Genomic DNA, 14,266 nt, shown 5'->3' on the forward strand with positions numbered 1-14,266 from the left:
TCAAGGCATGATTTGAAGTTTTGAGCCGAAACATGTAGTTAAAACCTGGAGTTGACCTTCAGCACTCCTTTCATTACCTTCGTATACAACGAGTAGGTCTCGAGCTCTTCGGAGGGAGTTATGACCAGCACAGCTGTGGTCGTCCGTTGAGTCTTCAACGCCGAGCCCAGAGTCTCTTTTGAGCCCACGAATGCGTAGGGGACGTTTTTCTCTTCACAGTAAGCCGGAAGGTGCGCCAAAACCTCGACTGGGTGCACATCCCCCGCCAAAAGTACAATGCCTTTCTCGCCTTTCCTCAGGCTCTTGGTGACGTCTTGAATCCCGCGCCTAATGATACGTTTGGTAGAGTCGGATTCTCGGAGCTCGGTTTCTAGGGCGGCGCTCTTCTTGACGAGCTTGACACTGCGTTCCAGTAGTTTGTCATCGAGGAGCGGGACGGCGATTGGACTTAGATAGCTGCCAGCGACGAAGTGCGCGAGTTCTTCCGGTTTCGACTTGCCCATTGAAATTCGGTATTATCCTATACCGTTGAAAGGACGTTGTGGGCCAAAGATGAATCGGGAATAATGAATGTGGTGTTTGAACTGAAAAGAGCGTGAAGCATTATGTGATGAAAATAGACTTTTGAGATGACTGAGTACTTCGACTCCTACATGGACCCCAATGTGCACAGGCTGATGCTGAAGGACACACCACGAGTGGAAGCCTACAAGCGGGCTCTGGAAGCCTGCAAGGCCCGCATAGAAAACGGGGTGGTGGTGGATGTCGGCAGCGGAACTGGCTTTCTGGCCATCTTGGCGGCGGTCCTAGGCGCGAAAGTGGTGGTTGCGATAGAGGCCAGTGAGATGGCGGGCGTGATAGCATCGGTGGCCAGGGAAAACGGAGTCGAGGACAGGGTGCTTGTCTTTGCAGGAAACGCTGACGATTACGGAATCACAACACATCTCGAACTGGAACCCAAGCCCCGACTAGTTCCGGGACCCGCGCAAGCAAAGGACGTCGACGTTGTGGTATCTGAATGGATGGGATTTCATCTTCTCCACGAGTCCATGCTTGATACCGTTATTAGCCTCCGAAACCGCTTACTGAAGTCTGACGGATTGATGGTGCCTTCGTCCGCCAAGGTCTGGTCAGCCCTGGTCGACGCCCAGGAGTACGTTGATCAGGAGGTCAGCTGGTGTCACAACGTTGGTGGTGTCTCGATGAGCTGCCTTGAACCGATGTTCCGCAGCACGATTCCCAATCCCCTTGTGTATCAATTCGAGTCGAAGAATGTCAGCTTCAATACCCCCCTGCAGCTGGCCGAATTGGACCTCGCCACAATAGAAATAGAGGACTTGGAGGTGGTCTCCGGGGAGGTCACCCATCGAATCCACCAGACGTCCCACTCAGGTTTGACGCATGGTGTTCTTATCTGGTTTGAAGTCGGGTTTCTCGACTCCTTATCGCTGTCCACCTCCCCTTCCGCGCACCCCACCCATTGGAAGCAAAGCATGGTCTGGGCTCCTTCGAGTATCCCAGCCGTGGAGGGCCTCACGGTGACCTCCAAGCTGGCCCTACGACGGTCGCCTGACAACCCGCGCTGGTACGTCATTGATTGGGAGGTGATAGATCACACATAGGCCATCGGATTCATAGACACTGTGGACATGAACTTATTCACGTCTTCAACCATTTGCTCCACGTCGACGTCATAAATCTCATTCCGAGCATCAGTGGATGAACCTCCCACTATAGAAAGACCTGTGAGCTCCTTCACATACTTACTGCAGAGCAATCGGACTCGGTCGCACGCAAGGTGGGCGTAGTAAACCGGAGCAGGCAACGAGACGCTCTTGGTGGCGCGGCCGAAAAGATGGCAGAGGTAGTACATTACGTGCCCCCAGTCCTGCACCGGCCTCTGGAAATCATCGCACATGACGAAGTATCGACATGGCTTGGACGTGCCCTTTATTCCGTGCTGGCTCACCAGATAGAAGTTACAGTGTGGACTTGGATTTCGGAGGTTGTCCACTATGATAGTTCCAGGAGTCACGTTGGTGCGTGCGTCTGGAAACTGCGTCGGGAAGAACCTGGCGCCGTGACCCTTCATGCATATGAGGTAGGCTATTTTCGGAACTCGCTGCCCTGCATCTATATAGGCCTGCTTGATACGGGACACCTCGTAGTCCGACACGTCGCGAACCGACCCTGTCGACACTCCGTTGCGAAGAACTAGCACCTTCGATGGCCAGTCCGAACCACAAGGAGAAATCTTGCCAACGAGATCCGTGACCAATCCGCTCATATCATGTATGGCCATGGCTATCTCCTGGCTACAGAAGACGTGCTCGTACATAGAAGCCTCAGGGTCGGTCGTTCCTACCACGGCACATATCATCGGCAACTTTCCACCTTTCACCTCAATTGGTGAGGTCAAAGTCGTATCAATGCCAATCAGAAGCGTTTTGCGATCACGGCCCATCAAGCCACGGAAGCCTTTATGTTCAGACGCATCGCTGAGAGCCTGATTATATCCTCCTAGCTTCTGATTGACCTTCATGAGGATGTTTGCCATGTGACCATCGATACCCCTATCTTCTCCAGCGAAGAACTTGAACTTCCTCACGACAATGCACTGCGATGGACAGTGCTTCTCCAAGGTGGACTTTACGATTTCATAAAGCGGCGTGTTGACTTCAGGTAGAAGCACCACAACGATGTCAGGACTTTGCTTCCGCTGGCGCCTCTGCTCAAGTTGTTCCTCCATGAGCTTGGGCCAGCGAACCCGGACCTGCTCCAAATTTCGAAGACAGTCACCAGGCTCCGATCGAATCAGCACAGGGACAGACTCCAGACGCAGGTTCAGTTTGGCCGCTTGGCCAACCATATACTCGGCAAACGCCTTCAACATCCCCTGAGGCTGCCCAGAAAAGTCGACAAGTCCCCAATAGCGAGTAGGGTTGCACTCGTTGAACGCGGAATCAATCAAATTCCAAGACCCGGGCTTAAAGATTTCCAATGTCTTACGTTGTCCACGTACAACGGACGTCGCGCTGCGCGCCTGCGGATTGGGACGAGAGTACTCCAGGACAGGAGGGTGGTACACCTCAGCATCCACAACCAAGGCGCTGGGGTTGACACGTATGTGGCAGTCACGCAGCACAGGATTATCACCAAAGGTTTCCTGAACGGTCTTCTGGATATGTTGGAGCCTGTCCTGAGGGGGCAGAGTCATGATGCCGCCGATCACAGACTTCACTTTTTCGCCTACACGCCTCATCATCCGCTGCTTTGCGAAGTCCAAGAGCTCCAATGGGACGTATATTCCGCGTGTCTTGGGTTTAAGTTGGACAACCGGAAGGTCGGGAAAGCGCAGGGTCAACCCGTATTGCTTGGCGAAGTATTTCGTAATGTTCGTCTCAACACCGTCGTTCTCGAACTTGTGGCTATTCGCCGTAAGGTTGCGAGTTAGACCGATCACAACTTTGCGGCGTTTCTCACCCCTGATGTAATTGAATTCCACATCCAGGTTGGCGATGTCCTTGTTGACGTCTGCAAGGACCCTATCGTCGCCCCATCGAATCTGTTATTTGAAAAAAAAAATTGTTACCTTATTCACAGGACAGCCGAATTTGTCTTCCAGAAAGGAAGACATTGGAATGTTGGGGATTATACAAGCCCCAGCCGCATCGATTTCCACCGTCCAATTCGCCTCCGAGCCCTTCATCAACAGTGACGTGTTCTGGCTGTGGCCCATTGTGAAGTAGCGACCCTTGCAGTCCCTCCGGTCATTGTAGGGGCAACTGGGGTGCTCACTTAACGGGACAGGTTCTTCGTCCCGTGGAGCAAATTTTCGACCGTAGTGACAATTAGACACTGATGCGGCGGCGTTGAAGAGAATGTCAACCACTTGTGAGCGCTCGTCGTCGTCGCGACGGTTCGTGTCAAGAAGCTCGCTCATGAAATAACGCTTCTCTTCAACAAAGACCACTTGCCACAGGCCTTTCCGGCGCGCCAACGGAGCGTAGGACATCGCCGTATCCAGATCAGTTAGACTCAACAAGATGGAGTCCCCATCGTAAAACAATTTGGTCGTTGTCTCCAAATCAATACCCATGTGGTTCATCAGCCATGACGACAGAAGATGCTCCCGAAAATCCAATCTCAGGGGCCGCAAAAGGTCAGTGTTCTTGTCCGTCGCAGTGTCGATGAAGGAAATTCGATACCGAATGATTCTAACATTCGGATTCTCAGCAGCGAATTCAAAGTGATTGCTGAGAACTTGGACTTTTCCGAACTTTGTGATCACCTGCGAGCCGCCACGCCCCCTACCACGACCGCCGCCGGGGCCACCTCGACCACCGCCGGGGCCACCTCGACCGCCGCCGGGGCCACCTCGACCGCGGTCGCCTCTTCCACGACCGCGCTCGCCTTGACCTCGACCACGGTCGCCTCGACCACGACCACGGTCACCACCGGAATCGCCTTGGCCGCGGTTACCTCGGCCACGATCACCGCCGCCTGAGAATCCGCCTGTGTGCATATTATATGGTATTTAGGAGATACTCCGGCAACGTCAGTGAAATCATTCCACTTCATGGACTTTCGGCGACGAATACGGTATTTAGCCGGCAACGTCAGTGAAATCATTCCACTTTATGGACTTTCGACAACGTACACGGTATTTAGCCGGCAACGTCAGAGATTTTTTGGACTTTCGGCAACGTATATGGTATTTAGATACTCCGGCAACGTATGGAATTTAGGAGAATCCTTCCACCTTTTCACGTGCACCAAGCGAATGTGCTGCGAGACGTGCCGAGCTCAGCTTAAAGAAGACTAGGCGGGCTTGATGTCCTCTCAGGGACCACGAATGCCTCAACTAGGGGCGGGTTCAAGGGCTGCTCTACAAACTGCGGCTGAGTGGCGAAGGGATCATCTAAGCTGGCGTCGCACGGATTCGAAAACGCCGGAGATTTCGCAGGGACCGAAATCTCCGCTGGCGGAGAAATCTTCCAGTGCAGTTGGACGTACTTCTCGGCAATGTGCCGTTTGAGAGCGTCTTTTTGCTTGTACGATGGCAGCTGCCCTCCAAAATATCGCAACAGCTCTCCATTGACGTTCTGCGTGGTCGTTTTCTCAGGTGGTCACTTTGTTGCCCCTGGCGTTTAGAAATTGCACCTCATCATCAGACCAGACGGACATGGCGATGCCCTTTACTCGGAAAGAGAGCGCACGGCTGCGTCTGGTCGTCCACAGCCACTCACTGAACGCCCGCGCAGTCCACGCACAGAAATGTACCCCAGGTAAGGTCGCAGTACGAGGCGCAGGAGTCACCGCAATCAGCGCAACGTCTAATGCGGAGGGGTGGTATACCTCACCTATTTTCAGGCGTCGATTTTTGCAGAGCCTCAAGAGCGTTCTTGGCGTCGGGCCTAGCTGGTTTCAAAGACCACGCCGGCATTGACAAAATCAGAATAAGTCTACGATATGACGTGAGTGGAAGGGCTAGTGAGGCTCCTAAGGACTTGGACCGTAGGGATGCCGTTGTTCCGAGTCACAGCACTAACCGACGTGATGGCACACTGCGTGACAGGCCGTAGAAAAGATAAATCGAACTTATGCGTAACTCAGACTGGTGGGAGATGCCGTTCCAGCGGTGTATTCTTGCCTGTCAAGACCTCGAAGACACAGACAAGTCCCCGAAGGCTAAGAAACTGCACCCGAATATTCCTTCCTTTGAGGAGATATCGGAGACGTTGGGCCGTAGCGGCTCAATTCGCAGCATCTGCACTCAACGAGGCGCAATCACTGGGTCCGTGCTGCAACGCGGGGTGAGCGGGTGGTATGTCACACCTGAGGGTCCGGTGGTGGGACGGTTGACCGTGTCTCACAGCGCCGTGGTGTTTCGTCCTCGTGGGTTGGGGAAGGGGTGTTAGTCAGACGCTCGCATTCCAAGACCAGAACGTTACTTCCTCCGGGTTGACCTCTCGGACCTCGTAGAGTGCGGCACCGTCAGCTTACCTGTGACGACCCAATCACGGAAGTACTATGAGGCCAGCGTCCAGCATTTCCCAGAAATGCAGACTGAGAGTCCTTACGATTTAGCAGTGGATTCCCCTTTAAGCAGCAGGGCTTCCCATTTTTACTTACAACTGCTGGTGAACGCCGGCAATGCGATGCCGAAAGGACAAGACGACGATTACGAAAGCGACACCCCTGCCGGGAGCAACCACGGCCTCGACGACGAGAAGGCTAGTTTACTTCGAACGTACAGTCTTTCAGGCCAGGAGTCCCAGGATGACACGTTCATCATGAACAGCTATGAACGACTCCGGTATTCCGTCGCCCACAGAAACCCACTATTGCCCGATCAGGTAGTCCGGCTGCTGAACATGAAGCGAAAACGCAACCGGAGACCCAGACAACAACCTAACTTCATCCTGCTGCGGGTGGGCGCGGGGTCACGCTCATATAGCTTTTGCATAAGAACGCTGAGATCACGCAGGCGGTCATGGACCTCGTCGACCGTCGAAGGGCTGAGGTTCACAAGCAGTCAGAGTGGGCACGGGATGTCCGAACCACAGACAACTCTTCGACTCCGTCCCCCTTAACCATATGATGCGAACGGCGAACAGCTCAGTGCGCGGACGCGTTCTATGGTCGTTTAACGATATGACGTGCGACGCTAGCCCAGCCACAGTGGTTCCGTTTTTTTCCAACCAATTGCTGAACATGCTCACCACCGACGATGCCACCCCTGATGTCACCAAGTCAGTTCCCTTCATGACCCAAGTGTTCCGGACCTTTGGGTTGTCTCCCGGGTACAGGTGGGTGATAGCGTAACCGGAAATCAGCGCGAGCTCATCGCATTTGAAGAGAGAGAGCTCGTTATCTGAGCCAAGCTGGTTGACTAGCGCAGGCTGGGAGCAGCCCGATAAGACCAACGGTGTGTTGAGTGCCGACCAGGTTCAAGCCATCATGGGGGCAGTGCCTCCAGCGTACAGCGTCAAGCCTTGGCACTGTGTGTACTGCGTTCGCCGAGATGGAGTATCGTACCAGACGCTCTACCAGTAAGTCATGTCTCGAATGATAATCCAGCTTCACTTCGGGCAGATCTCCTATTATTGCTGTCTTGCGAGACAGTAGCGGCGAAGTATTCGGGTTCTATTCTGGGACAGCACTGCAGCAAAGTATCCGATACTACGGAAGCGGCGACACATTCGTCTTCACATACAAGGATGGCCTGTTCCAGCCTTACCACTGGTCTTCACTGAACGCCTACTTCCTGTTCACTGATGCGAAAAGGTTGGCAGTAGGTGGCGGTGGTGCCTACGCCTTGACGGTGGATGCGGACATGATCTGCGGATCCACTGCCGCGTGTCGTACCTTCTTGAATCCGCCTCTATCCACAGAAGACTTCGTCTTGGCTGACTTCCAGGTTTGGACCATCTGATACCAGCACGATATTCTTTCCCTGCGTGGCGGTTCCCAAGAAGACTCACCTCCACAGGCAGAAACGAAACTTTGACCTTGGCCTGTCGCCGAATCCAACGAATGAGGTCTGTGAACGATTCCACATGCCTCCACGCGTTAGTAGCCTGTATCCCAGTCTTTGAGCAGCCGTCGACGGCGCACAGGTCGTCTCTATCTCCGCAGAGGCGCCGATCTGGGAACTCCCTAGCAAAAACGCAGCAAGGAACTATCACAAAGGGCTTGCAAAGGGCGTTGGCCACCTCGATGATGGGGTTGGTAGCCTGGTCGGGATGCAGCCCCACGAGGCAGCAGGCGCCGAGCAAAAACCCGCGCCGTTCAGGGTGCCGTGAGAGGAAATCACCATCGAAGAGGTCGCAGACCTGGTCTAGGTCAAGCCGGAATCTTTCCAACATGGGCTCGGAGGATCCACGTGCCTGGTAGTGCTTCTTGGCAGCCTTCGAAAGACAGGCAGGTCGAGGGTCCACAGTCAGACAGGGGATTTGTCGCAGGTGCATCTCGAACGCCAGAGCTCCCTTACCTCCGGCCACGTCCACGATGCCCTGCTTCTGTAGCCGTTCTCGACCGAAGAGCCCCTCTAGAAAGTTAGCTAGCACCGCAGCCCGTTGGTCCTTGGGCTTCTTCTGTTCGGAAGAGAACGGATCGCACGGCATAGCGGACGACTCAGTCTTCTGCTTCCTCCTTGACACCTCCCATTCGCGCCTCTTGTGTGCATCATTCTCATGGACAAAAGGACACGGACGTCGAAAGCAGACACCAGACGCCAGGTAAAACTTACAAAGGCCACTGGCTTTGCCGGGGTTGGTGGAAACGCTACTAACGGCCTTCTTTTCACGGTAGGGCTCAAAGAGGCCCAGGTCATGCATGTTCCACCGGCGCAAGATGTCTATGCGGAACGCTCTTAGATTGGACGCTGTGCTGCCGTCGGAGCGGTTGACCTCTTCCCCAATGATATCGATCTCGTCGCCGTTACGGATTGTCTTGAAGGCAGTGATGCCAGGCCCAGGTAAACACCCCGGAGACATAAGTTCAGTCTCATTTTCCACAATCACCACGTGCACAGCGTCCGCGATCACCGATACCACTTCGCCTTCCTCCAAACGGCTCTTCGGCTGAAGACTTGAGAACTGGACGTCTCTCCGCACGTCAAAGAACGCCAGCTGCTTGCTCCGGGTTCGCCTACGTACAACTTGACCTCGGAAGTGCATTATACTTGCTTTTGGAGCATCCAAACTCAAACCGGAGGCAATGTTGGTGGACGACATCCCCACAAATGCCTCAAAATCAGAGCACTTCAAAGTAGCGTAGTATGCCCATCGATCAGGAGTCGCTGTTGTACCTACCTGACGTTATTCGACGCGGCCGCAGAGCCCAATCGCCCGCATCAGAGGAGCCTCCGACGCTGCCCGCTGCACAGGAGGACATCTCTCCTCCCGCGGAGCCAAGAGAGGGATGGGTGTTGCCCCCTGGATACGACTCGCATGGAGGCATCGAAACCAGTTACGCCTCATCCTGGACGCTGGCACTAGATAACTGTTTTCTCGATCTGTGTTGTAGTCCTGACGACGACTGCTGCATTCGATACCTTACCATGAGGGGTGAATGTCGGAGAGCAGCTGAGATGTTCTCAGTCTTGCTTGTGCAATCGTTGTCATTCGGCGAGGCGGGTCCTACGCTCTGTAGATGCCGATACATCAAAGAAGTGAGTTGTGCTAATGCGGAGACCGCCGACATTTGGAGCTTGCACAAGCCTAAATTCCACAGGGATAGGGTTTACTTATGTCCTGGCGGGTTAGTTATCACGCTGGTTAGAGGTGGCAACGTCTTCACATTTCCTACCTTGCGATCTGACGGCTCAGAGGTACCGCCAGTAACAGAGCAGGCACTAGCGGATCTAGCGAAGATGCCCGCCTCGGAGCAACGCCTGCTGTATTTGGACAGACAAGCGGGCTTCACCCCACTGTGGTCCTGCGATACGTCAGTTGGTGACCGCGTCAACCTGACTGGTGGCGCCTGCGTCTTGCAGGGCAGCGTGGATGTTGTAACAGCGCGGAAGGCCTACTCGTTGGAAGTGAAGGCGGCTGAAGCGATTTTCGCTGGCGTTTTGGCCTCACCGGAACCCCGGTTGCTCCCTCCAGTGTGCTTCCTGGTGACATACGCGGGGTGCACGCTATTTGTGGAAGGTCTGGTGCCAAGGCACTGTGTTGATCTGCTCGCTCACAACAGAAACTGGATCTTCTCTGGGCAGCCATCAGTCCCCGAATATACCACACCCTTTGAAGCTATTATGTCAAAAGGTCAGGTTGCCTTGGAGACATACGACATCAACCTGCACGAGGCATTGGAGCAGATCACACGAATCACTAATGCACGGCTTCGAATCGGCCCTTCGACAGCCTACATTCGATCCGAGGTTGTGGCTATGATAGACGAAAGGGAGGCAGTACGCGACCGAATGCTAGCGTATCTATCCAGCAAATATGGCGTGAGAGGAGGGAGCAGCACACATAGTCCTCTATGCCCGCTGTCTATCGCCATGAGTTCGTAATGCCGTCTTTCCGCTCCTCCGAGTGTCTGCACAGAGCGTCCACTGACCTGGTTGTGCTTACGGCTCGCTCCAACGGATTGGTCCGCGTTCGCAACCTCTGGGAGAGCTGCTCCGTGATGGTGCCGTCGTATGCAGCTTCCCGCGGGCAGCCTTCGCTAAAGTGTTTGGTATTCCGCAAACGTTTTGCAAGTCTGCAGGCTGATCCGTCCGCCGAAAGCGACGCCCTGGCCAGCCACCTCCGAGCGCTGCAGACACTGGCTCCTCAAATCGCCGACGAAACGTTGAGGGTTCATGACGACCAGGACCTAGTTGCGGTTTTGCACGCTCACGGCCTCAACCTAAGGCTGGCGCTGCCGTTGCTGCTCTCGAGCAAGCTGGCCTTGCCTCGGGTGTACTCCATAGTGAGTGCCAGCTTCCTGCACCATAGATGGTAACGCGGCTTTTGGTCTGTCGGGGTTTGAAGCACTTGTTCTTTGCCGAGGTCGCGCAGGGACGCGCTTCTCGCGTGGCGCAGCATGCGCAGGCGGTCGCCCTGCGCATGATCAACGAGTTCCTTCACCAAGCCACATTAGAGGACTACCTTCAAAAGGTGAAACTACGGTGTGTGCCCCACGCAGACCCTAGTTCCGGAGATCCACCACTCATTCGGTCAACTCGTACCTCTGCCCGGACTTCGAGAGGTTACGGCCGAGGACTTGCTCGCGGATGCGACTGGTGCAGTTGAGAGTCTCTCAGCGCAACTCCGAGTTCAACTCGAACCTAACGTAGTTTACCGTAAGTGCTTTGCACACAACTACATCGGTGGGTCGGTGAGCGTCAGCCCTGAGAATCTAACGCTGGAGACAACTCTCTTTGGCGGCCCAGAACTGTACCCCCCCTACTCGACAGCAGTGTTGAGCACGTTCTCTGGGCCCAGCAACTCCATGGTCGTTGGGGAGCAGACTCCCAACTGTACCCGCGCTTACCACCCGCTCGTGGTGGATACGGCTCGCATTTTGGAGGCTGGGAGGCTGATAGGGAACGTAGTTGACACTGGTAGCATCCCGGAGCCGCTGCGTGGATTCTATCCAGAAACTGGTGGCGCTCTCATAGCGGCGTGCGTGCCGACGATGCATCGACTTCTCGCCTGGGTACACAGGTCTTTGCCGGCCACCCAGGGATGTCCCTTCAGCCGCCTATATCCGATAATCCCTGCGCTGTGTAACACCAGCGTTGTAGGTCAACTCGGACGGATACGTTCATTTACCCGGGGGGAGAACTTTCCATGTCATCCACGTTGTGTGTTGGATGAGAACCACCTGTGTGTGGAGTCCACGGCGGCCATCACGACTTTGGAGAGCCTTGTGGAGCTGAACAGTGCCGTCAAAAATCCCTCACCGCTATTCACCGTGAAGCTCCAAGCCACGCTTGCCTTACTCTATGGGCACCATTCCCGAACGTCAGAGGGCATAGCCCTTCTGAAGCGCGCGCTCTCTTCGGTGCTTCCAACGGCCACGACGGCAAGCCGCTTCCTCGGCGACCTCGCTTCGCTGCATCTTAGCGATCAGGACTTCGATGCCGCAATTAGGGTTAACACGCAGCTACGACTGCTCAACGAACCGGCCGCCCCCCGAAAGTCGCAGCACTTGTTGTCGGAGTATATGCGGCAGCAAGGCGCTTGGCCGGAGTGGACTCTCGATTGTGAGGAAGGGTTGGTGCTCACAATGTAGTGTCGCTCCCGCTCCACGGGTCGCGGGCCGTCGATCGCCTGAGGTGGAAGGTCGTTCTCGCCGCTGAGCTCTTACGGAGCTCTGCAGCCCGCACAGCAGACGCTTGGTATCGGGGTAACCCAGCGCTGTTCTACGCGCGTGATCTGATGCTGTGTGTGAAGGCTGAGTACCGCCGATTGCTACCAGAGATCCCCGAGATTTGGTTTGGGAGCGCCATTGACTGGTTGTTGGGAAGCACCCTTAGCGACACTGGTCGCCTTGGCGAGGCCGAAACTGTGCTGCGTGAAGCCATTGGACTCACGTGAGATGCCGGCAGCCCTGTATATCAGCGAGGGATCGGGGTCGTCCCGCCACATGCGGCAGATGTTGGAGCTGGCCTTGTGTAAGTGCCTTCGCAAATCTCACCGCTGTCGCGAGGCGCTGGTGCTCGCCACGGAGGTCTCGCAGGCACTCGACAAATCGTTGGGTAGACTGAACGAGTGGAGCGTGGATGCCAAGAGGCTTCAAGGCGTGCTGTCGTCCACGGTGGCCAGCCACGTGAGAGCCCTAGATCTAACACACAGCAATTCCATGAGCTGCAGCAGGCTCGAGGCCTACGATCGCACAGGGAGAAGGCCACCCTTGTATGGGTCGAGATCTACTTTCGACACTTGGCTGCTCTGATGACTCCCACGGCGGTGTTCCCCACATCTGACCTGCTCCGGACGCCTGGAACGGCCCCTGCGGCTATGCCTTCGATGCACATAGACCTTTATACCACCGGCTTCGCCATCCCGTTACCTCATCGGGACGTGGTCCGAGCGATGCTAGAAGGGCGGAATGAGACTACAAGCCGGGTGGAGGAGGCGGTGTGGGGCGTGATACAGCTGAAGGCGCTGGACCTGGATTTCAGTTTTGTTGTCGATTTTTTCGTTCGCCAGACCAATCATACCAACACCAAGGACACTGCCGCACTCGAGCTGCTTGTGCAGCCAGGAAGGAGTGCCGCGGACGTTTCGTCCCTCGTGAGTTGGAGCTGGGCCCAAAATCAGTGCACTGAAGACCTGATCTACTCAGAGTGGGTCTTTCAGCGGAGTTTGAGACCGCTGAGCGGGGAGCAGGCTCAGGTTCTGGATTGCGAACTCAGTTCGCTAAAGCCTCCCTGCGCCTTCTCAGTTGCAGACTGCGCTTTGAAGTGTGACCCGGCTCAGTGGTTCGACATTGTTAAAGCCCGATTCGAGGATACTTTGATGTCTATTCTGAGGGTTACCATGACTCTGGAATCCAAACACGCCATTTCAAAGGAGGTTAACCGCAGTTTCCAGACATTCACTCCAACGGAGCAAACATATCCCGCTGTCAACGTCATCGAGAGTCCTCCAGCGGTGTCATCAGCTATCGGAAGACGACGCAGGTTCCAGCAAGAGAGTTTCAGAGGGCTCCACGCCGCAGCTCGAGGCATGCGTGGAGGAGGCTGAATGTCAGAAACCACAGAAAATACTGTTAGATCTCAGACCACTAGCCTTCCAGCTCAGACCACTAGACTTCCAGCTCAGACCACTAGCCTTCCAGCAACCCCGCTAGTGACCGTGAACACACAGCCAGCCAACACCGTCCACCGTCGGTCTCGAAGACATTCACGTCTCGCAGTACGACTGCCACTCCGTCTCGGAGCCGCTCAACATGCAGCTGGCGCACGTCAGGGTGCACTACCATGGGCATGCACCCAGTAGGGTCTGCGATACACAAAGGCTGCAGCTCCCGCCAGGTTTGAGGAGCATGAATGAGCCCAACGACACACCGGACGATTCTTGGCTGCGAGGTGCAGATGTGTGCTACGTTCAAAGGCGCCAGGTGCGCAGCCAACCGCAGGAGCCTGACATACGCCGGCGATAGCGCGACTCGGCCGCCCAGCGAGATCTCGCGGCAATCCGCCGGCGCCGGCGCCACGGGTCGCTCAGACTTGACTGTGGGTTGCTCAGACTCGACTGTGGGTTGCTCCGCTAACGTTTCAACTTTATTTCTTCGCGCCCAGCGGCCCATGAATCCACATTTTCGTCGCAACAAATCAATGTGCGTGAACGGAGCAGCTCTCTGCCATCTGTCTGCGATTCTTGGCGCTATGTGAGAAGTACGTGCATGAGACTTTGTCATGCGATTTATGAGTAAACAGCTACCTGCGAGCGAAGTAGCAAACATCAGAACCCTCAGGGATTTGATCATCTCTGGTGGTAGTGGATGCCAACGTCGGCTTGGTTGTGTTTTTCGCAGTGGTGGTCGTTTTCGTGGTAGTTGGTTTCGTGGTGGTTGTTGTCGTGGCGGTGGTCGTCGTCGTGGTGGTCGGTTTGGTGGTGGTCGTTGTCGTGGTGGTGGTAGTTGTCGTGGTGGTTGTTCTGGAAGCGAAAATAACGAATGCGAGCCATACATTAACCCCTACGTGGAAGCAGGAGCCGGAGGAGCCGGAGGAGTAGGAGGTGGAGAAGGCCAAGTAGGAGGAGCCGGAGAAGGAGGACCTGGAGGAGAAGGACCCCCCGTTGTAGCCAGAACGTCCACG

At 55.3% G+C, this 14,266-nt stretch overlaps 10 protein-coding genes across 16 annotated transcripts; 3 read left to right on the forward strand and 7 right to left on the reverse strand.

Moving 5' to 3' along the window:
• Positions 1-38: 38 nt before the first annotated feature.
• On the reverse strand, positions 39-503 carry KVP17_000746 (uncharacterized protein; the record flags this gene model as incomplete). The annotated part of the gene is made up of 1 exon (XM_068515532.1): positions 39-503. One exon carries the CDS (start codon positions 501-503, stop codon positions 39-41), a length of 465 nt encoding a protein of 154 aa, XP_068376923.1.
• A 126-nt stretch (positions 504-629) lies between these two features.
• Positions 630-1,398, forward strand: KVP17_005188 (uncharacterized protein; the record flags this gene model as incomplete). Its single annotated transcript, XM_068514994.1, has 2 exons — positions 630-1,358; positions 1,393-1,398. The coding sequence occupies 2 exons, from the start codon at positions 630-632 to the stop codon at positions 1,396-1,398; spliced, it is 735 nt and encodes a 244-aa protein (XP_068376927.1).
• Positions 1,131-1,367, reverse strand: KVP17_000743 (uncharacterized protein; the record flags this gene model as incomplete). Its single annotated transcript, XM_068515528.1, has 1 exon — positions 1,131-1,367. One exon carries the CDS (start codon positions 1,365-1,367, stop codon positions 1,131-1,133), a length of 237 nt encoding a protein of 78 aa, XP_068376919.1.
• Positions 1,399-1,612: 214 nt separating the features above from the next.
• Positions 1,613-4,632, reverse strand: KVP17_000741 (uncharacterized protein; the record flags this gene model as incomplete). Of its 3 annotated transcripts, XM_068515525.1 has the most annotated exons (3): positions 1,613-3,565; positions 3,593-4,291; positions 4,336-4,632. In XM_068515525.1, the coding sequence occupies 3 exons, from the start codon at positions 4,630-4,632 to the stop codon at positions 1,613-1,615; spliced, it is 2,949 nt and encodes a 982-aa protein (XP_068376916.1). The 3 variants fall into 3 exon arrangements, with proteins under 3 accessions (XP_068376916.1, XP_068376917.1, XP_068376915.1); XM_068515526.1 differs by lacking the exon at positions 4,336-4,632 and having other exon boundaries at positions 3,593-4,108; XM_068515524.1 differs by lacking the exon at positions 1,613-3,565 and having other exon boundaries at positions 4,288-4,632.
• Positions 4,633-4,811: 179 nt separating this feature from the next.
• On the reverse strand, positions 4,812-5,446 carry KVP17_005187 (uncharacterized protein; the record flags this gene model as incomplete). Its single annotated transcript, XM_068514993.1, has 4 exons — positions 4,812-5,105; positions 5,134-5,221; positions 5,250-5,336; positions 5,364-5,446. 4 exons carry the CDS (start codon positions 5,444-5,446, stop codon positions 4,812-4,814), a joined length of 552 nt encoding a protein of 183 aa, XP_068376926.1.
• Positions 5,447-5,603: 157 nt separating this feature from the next.
• Positions 5,604-7,059, forward strand: KVP17_000744 (uncharacterized protein; the record flags this gene model as incomplete). 2 transcript variants are annotated; one of them, XM_068515530.1, is made up of 5 exons in its annotated part: positions 5,604-5,898; positions 5,926-6,434; positions 6,461-6,543; positions 6,570-6,812; positions 6,840-7,059. In XM_068515530.1, 5 exons carry the CDS (start codon positions 5,604-5,606, stop codon positions 7,057-7,059), a joined length of 1,350 nt encoding a protein of 449 aa, XP_068376921.1. The 2 variants fall into 2 exon arrangements, with proteins under 2 accessions (XP_068376921.1, XP_068376920.1); XM_068515529.1 differs by lacking the exons at positions 5,926-6,434; positions 6,461-6,543; positions 6,570-6,812; positions 6,840-7,059 and having other exon boundaries at positions 5,628-5,921.
• Positions 7,060-7,387: 328 nt separating this feature from the next.
• On the reverse strand, positions 7,388-8,741 carry KVP17_000742 (uncharacterized protein; the record flags this gene model as incomplete). The annotated part of the gene is made up of 2 exons (XM_068515527.1): positions 7,388-7,459; positions 7,488-8,741. The coding sequence occupies 2 exons, from the start codon at positions 8,739-8,741 to the stop codon at positions 7,388-7,390; spliced, it is 1,326 nt and encodes a 441-aa protein (XP_068376918.1).
• Positions 8,742-8,785: 44 nt separating this feature from the next.
• On the forward strand, positions 8,786-13,190 carry KVP17_000735 (uncharacterized protein; the record flags this gene model as incomplete). 4 transcript variants are annotated; one of them, XM_068515512.1, is made up of 8 exons in its annotated part: positions 8,786-9,961; positions 9,988-10,425; positions 10,452-10,613; positions 10,642-11,704; positions 11,734-12,034; positions 12,063-12,270; positions 12,297-12,737; positions 12,765-13,190. In XM_068515512.1, 8 exons carry the CDS (start codon positions 8,786-8,788, stop codon positions 13,188-13,190), a joined length of 4,215 nt encoding a protein of 1,404 aa, XP_068376903.1. The 4 variants fall into 4 exon arrangements, with proteins under 4 accessions (XP_068376903.1, XP_068376901.1, XP_068376904.1 ...); XM_068515510.1 differs by lacking the exons at positions 10,452-10,613; positions 10,642-11,704; positions 11,734-12,034; ... (1 more) ...; positions 12,297-12,737; positions 12,765-13,190 and having other exon boundaries at positions 8,786-10,024; XM_068515513.1 differs by lacking the exons at positions 8,786-9,961; positions 9,988-10,425; positions 10,452-10,613; ... (2 more) ...; positions 12,297-12,737; positions 12,765-13,190 and having other exon boundaries at positions 10,948-11,733.
• An 82-nt stretch (positions 13,191-13,272) lies between these two features.
• KVP17_000736 (uncharacterized protein) lies at positions 13,273-13,755 on the reverse strand (the record flags this gene model as incomplete). The annotated part of the gene is made up of 1 exon (XM_068515514.1): positions 13,273-13,755. The coding sequence occupies one exon, from the start codon at positions 13,753-13,755 to the stop codon at positions 13,273-13,275; it is 483 nt and encodes a 160-aa protein (XP_068376905.1).
• A 176-nt stretch (positions 13,756-13,931) lies between these two features.
• On the reverse strand, positions 13,932-14,135 carry KVP17_000745 (uncharacterized protein; the record flags this gene model as incomplete). The annotated part of the gene is made up of 1 exon (XM_068515531.1): positions 13,932-14,135. One exon carries the CDS (start codon positions 14,133-14,135, stop codon positions 13,932-13,934), a length of 204 nt encoding a protein of 67 aa, XP_068376922.1.
• Positions 14,136-14,266: the final 131 nt, after the last annotated feature.

Source organism: the organism of the source record quoted next (assembly GCF_019968985.1).
Source record: "MAG: Porospora cf. gigantea B chromosome Unknown PgB_NODE_218_length_28329_cov_122.054, whole genome shotgun sequence".
NCBI lineage: Eukaryota > Apicomplexa > Conoidasida > Eugregarinorida > Porosporidae > Porospora > Porospora cf. gigantea B.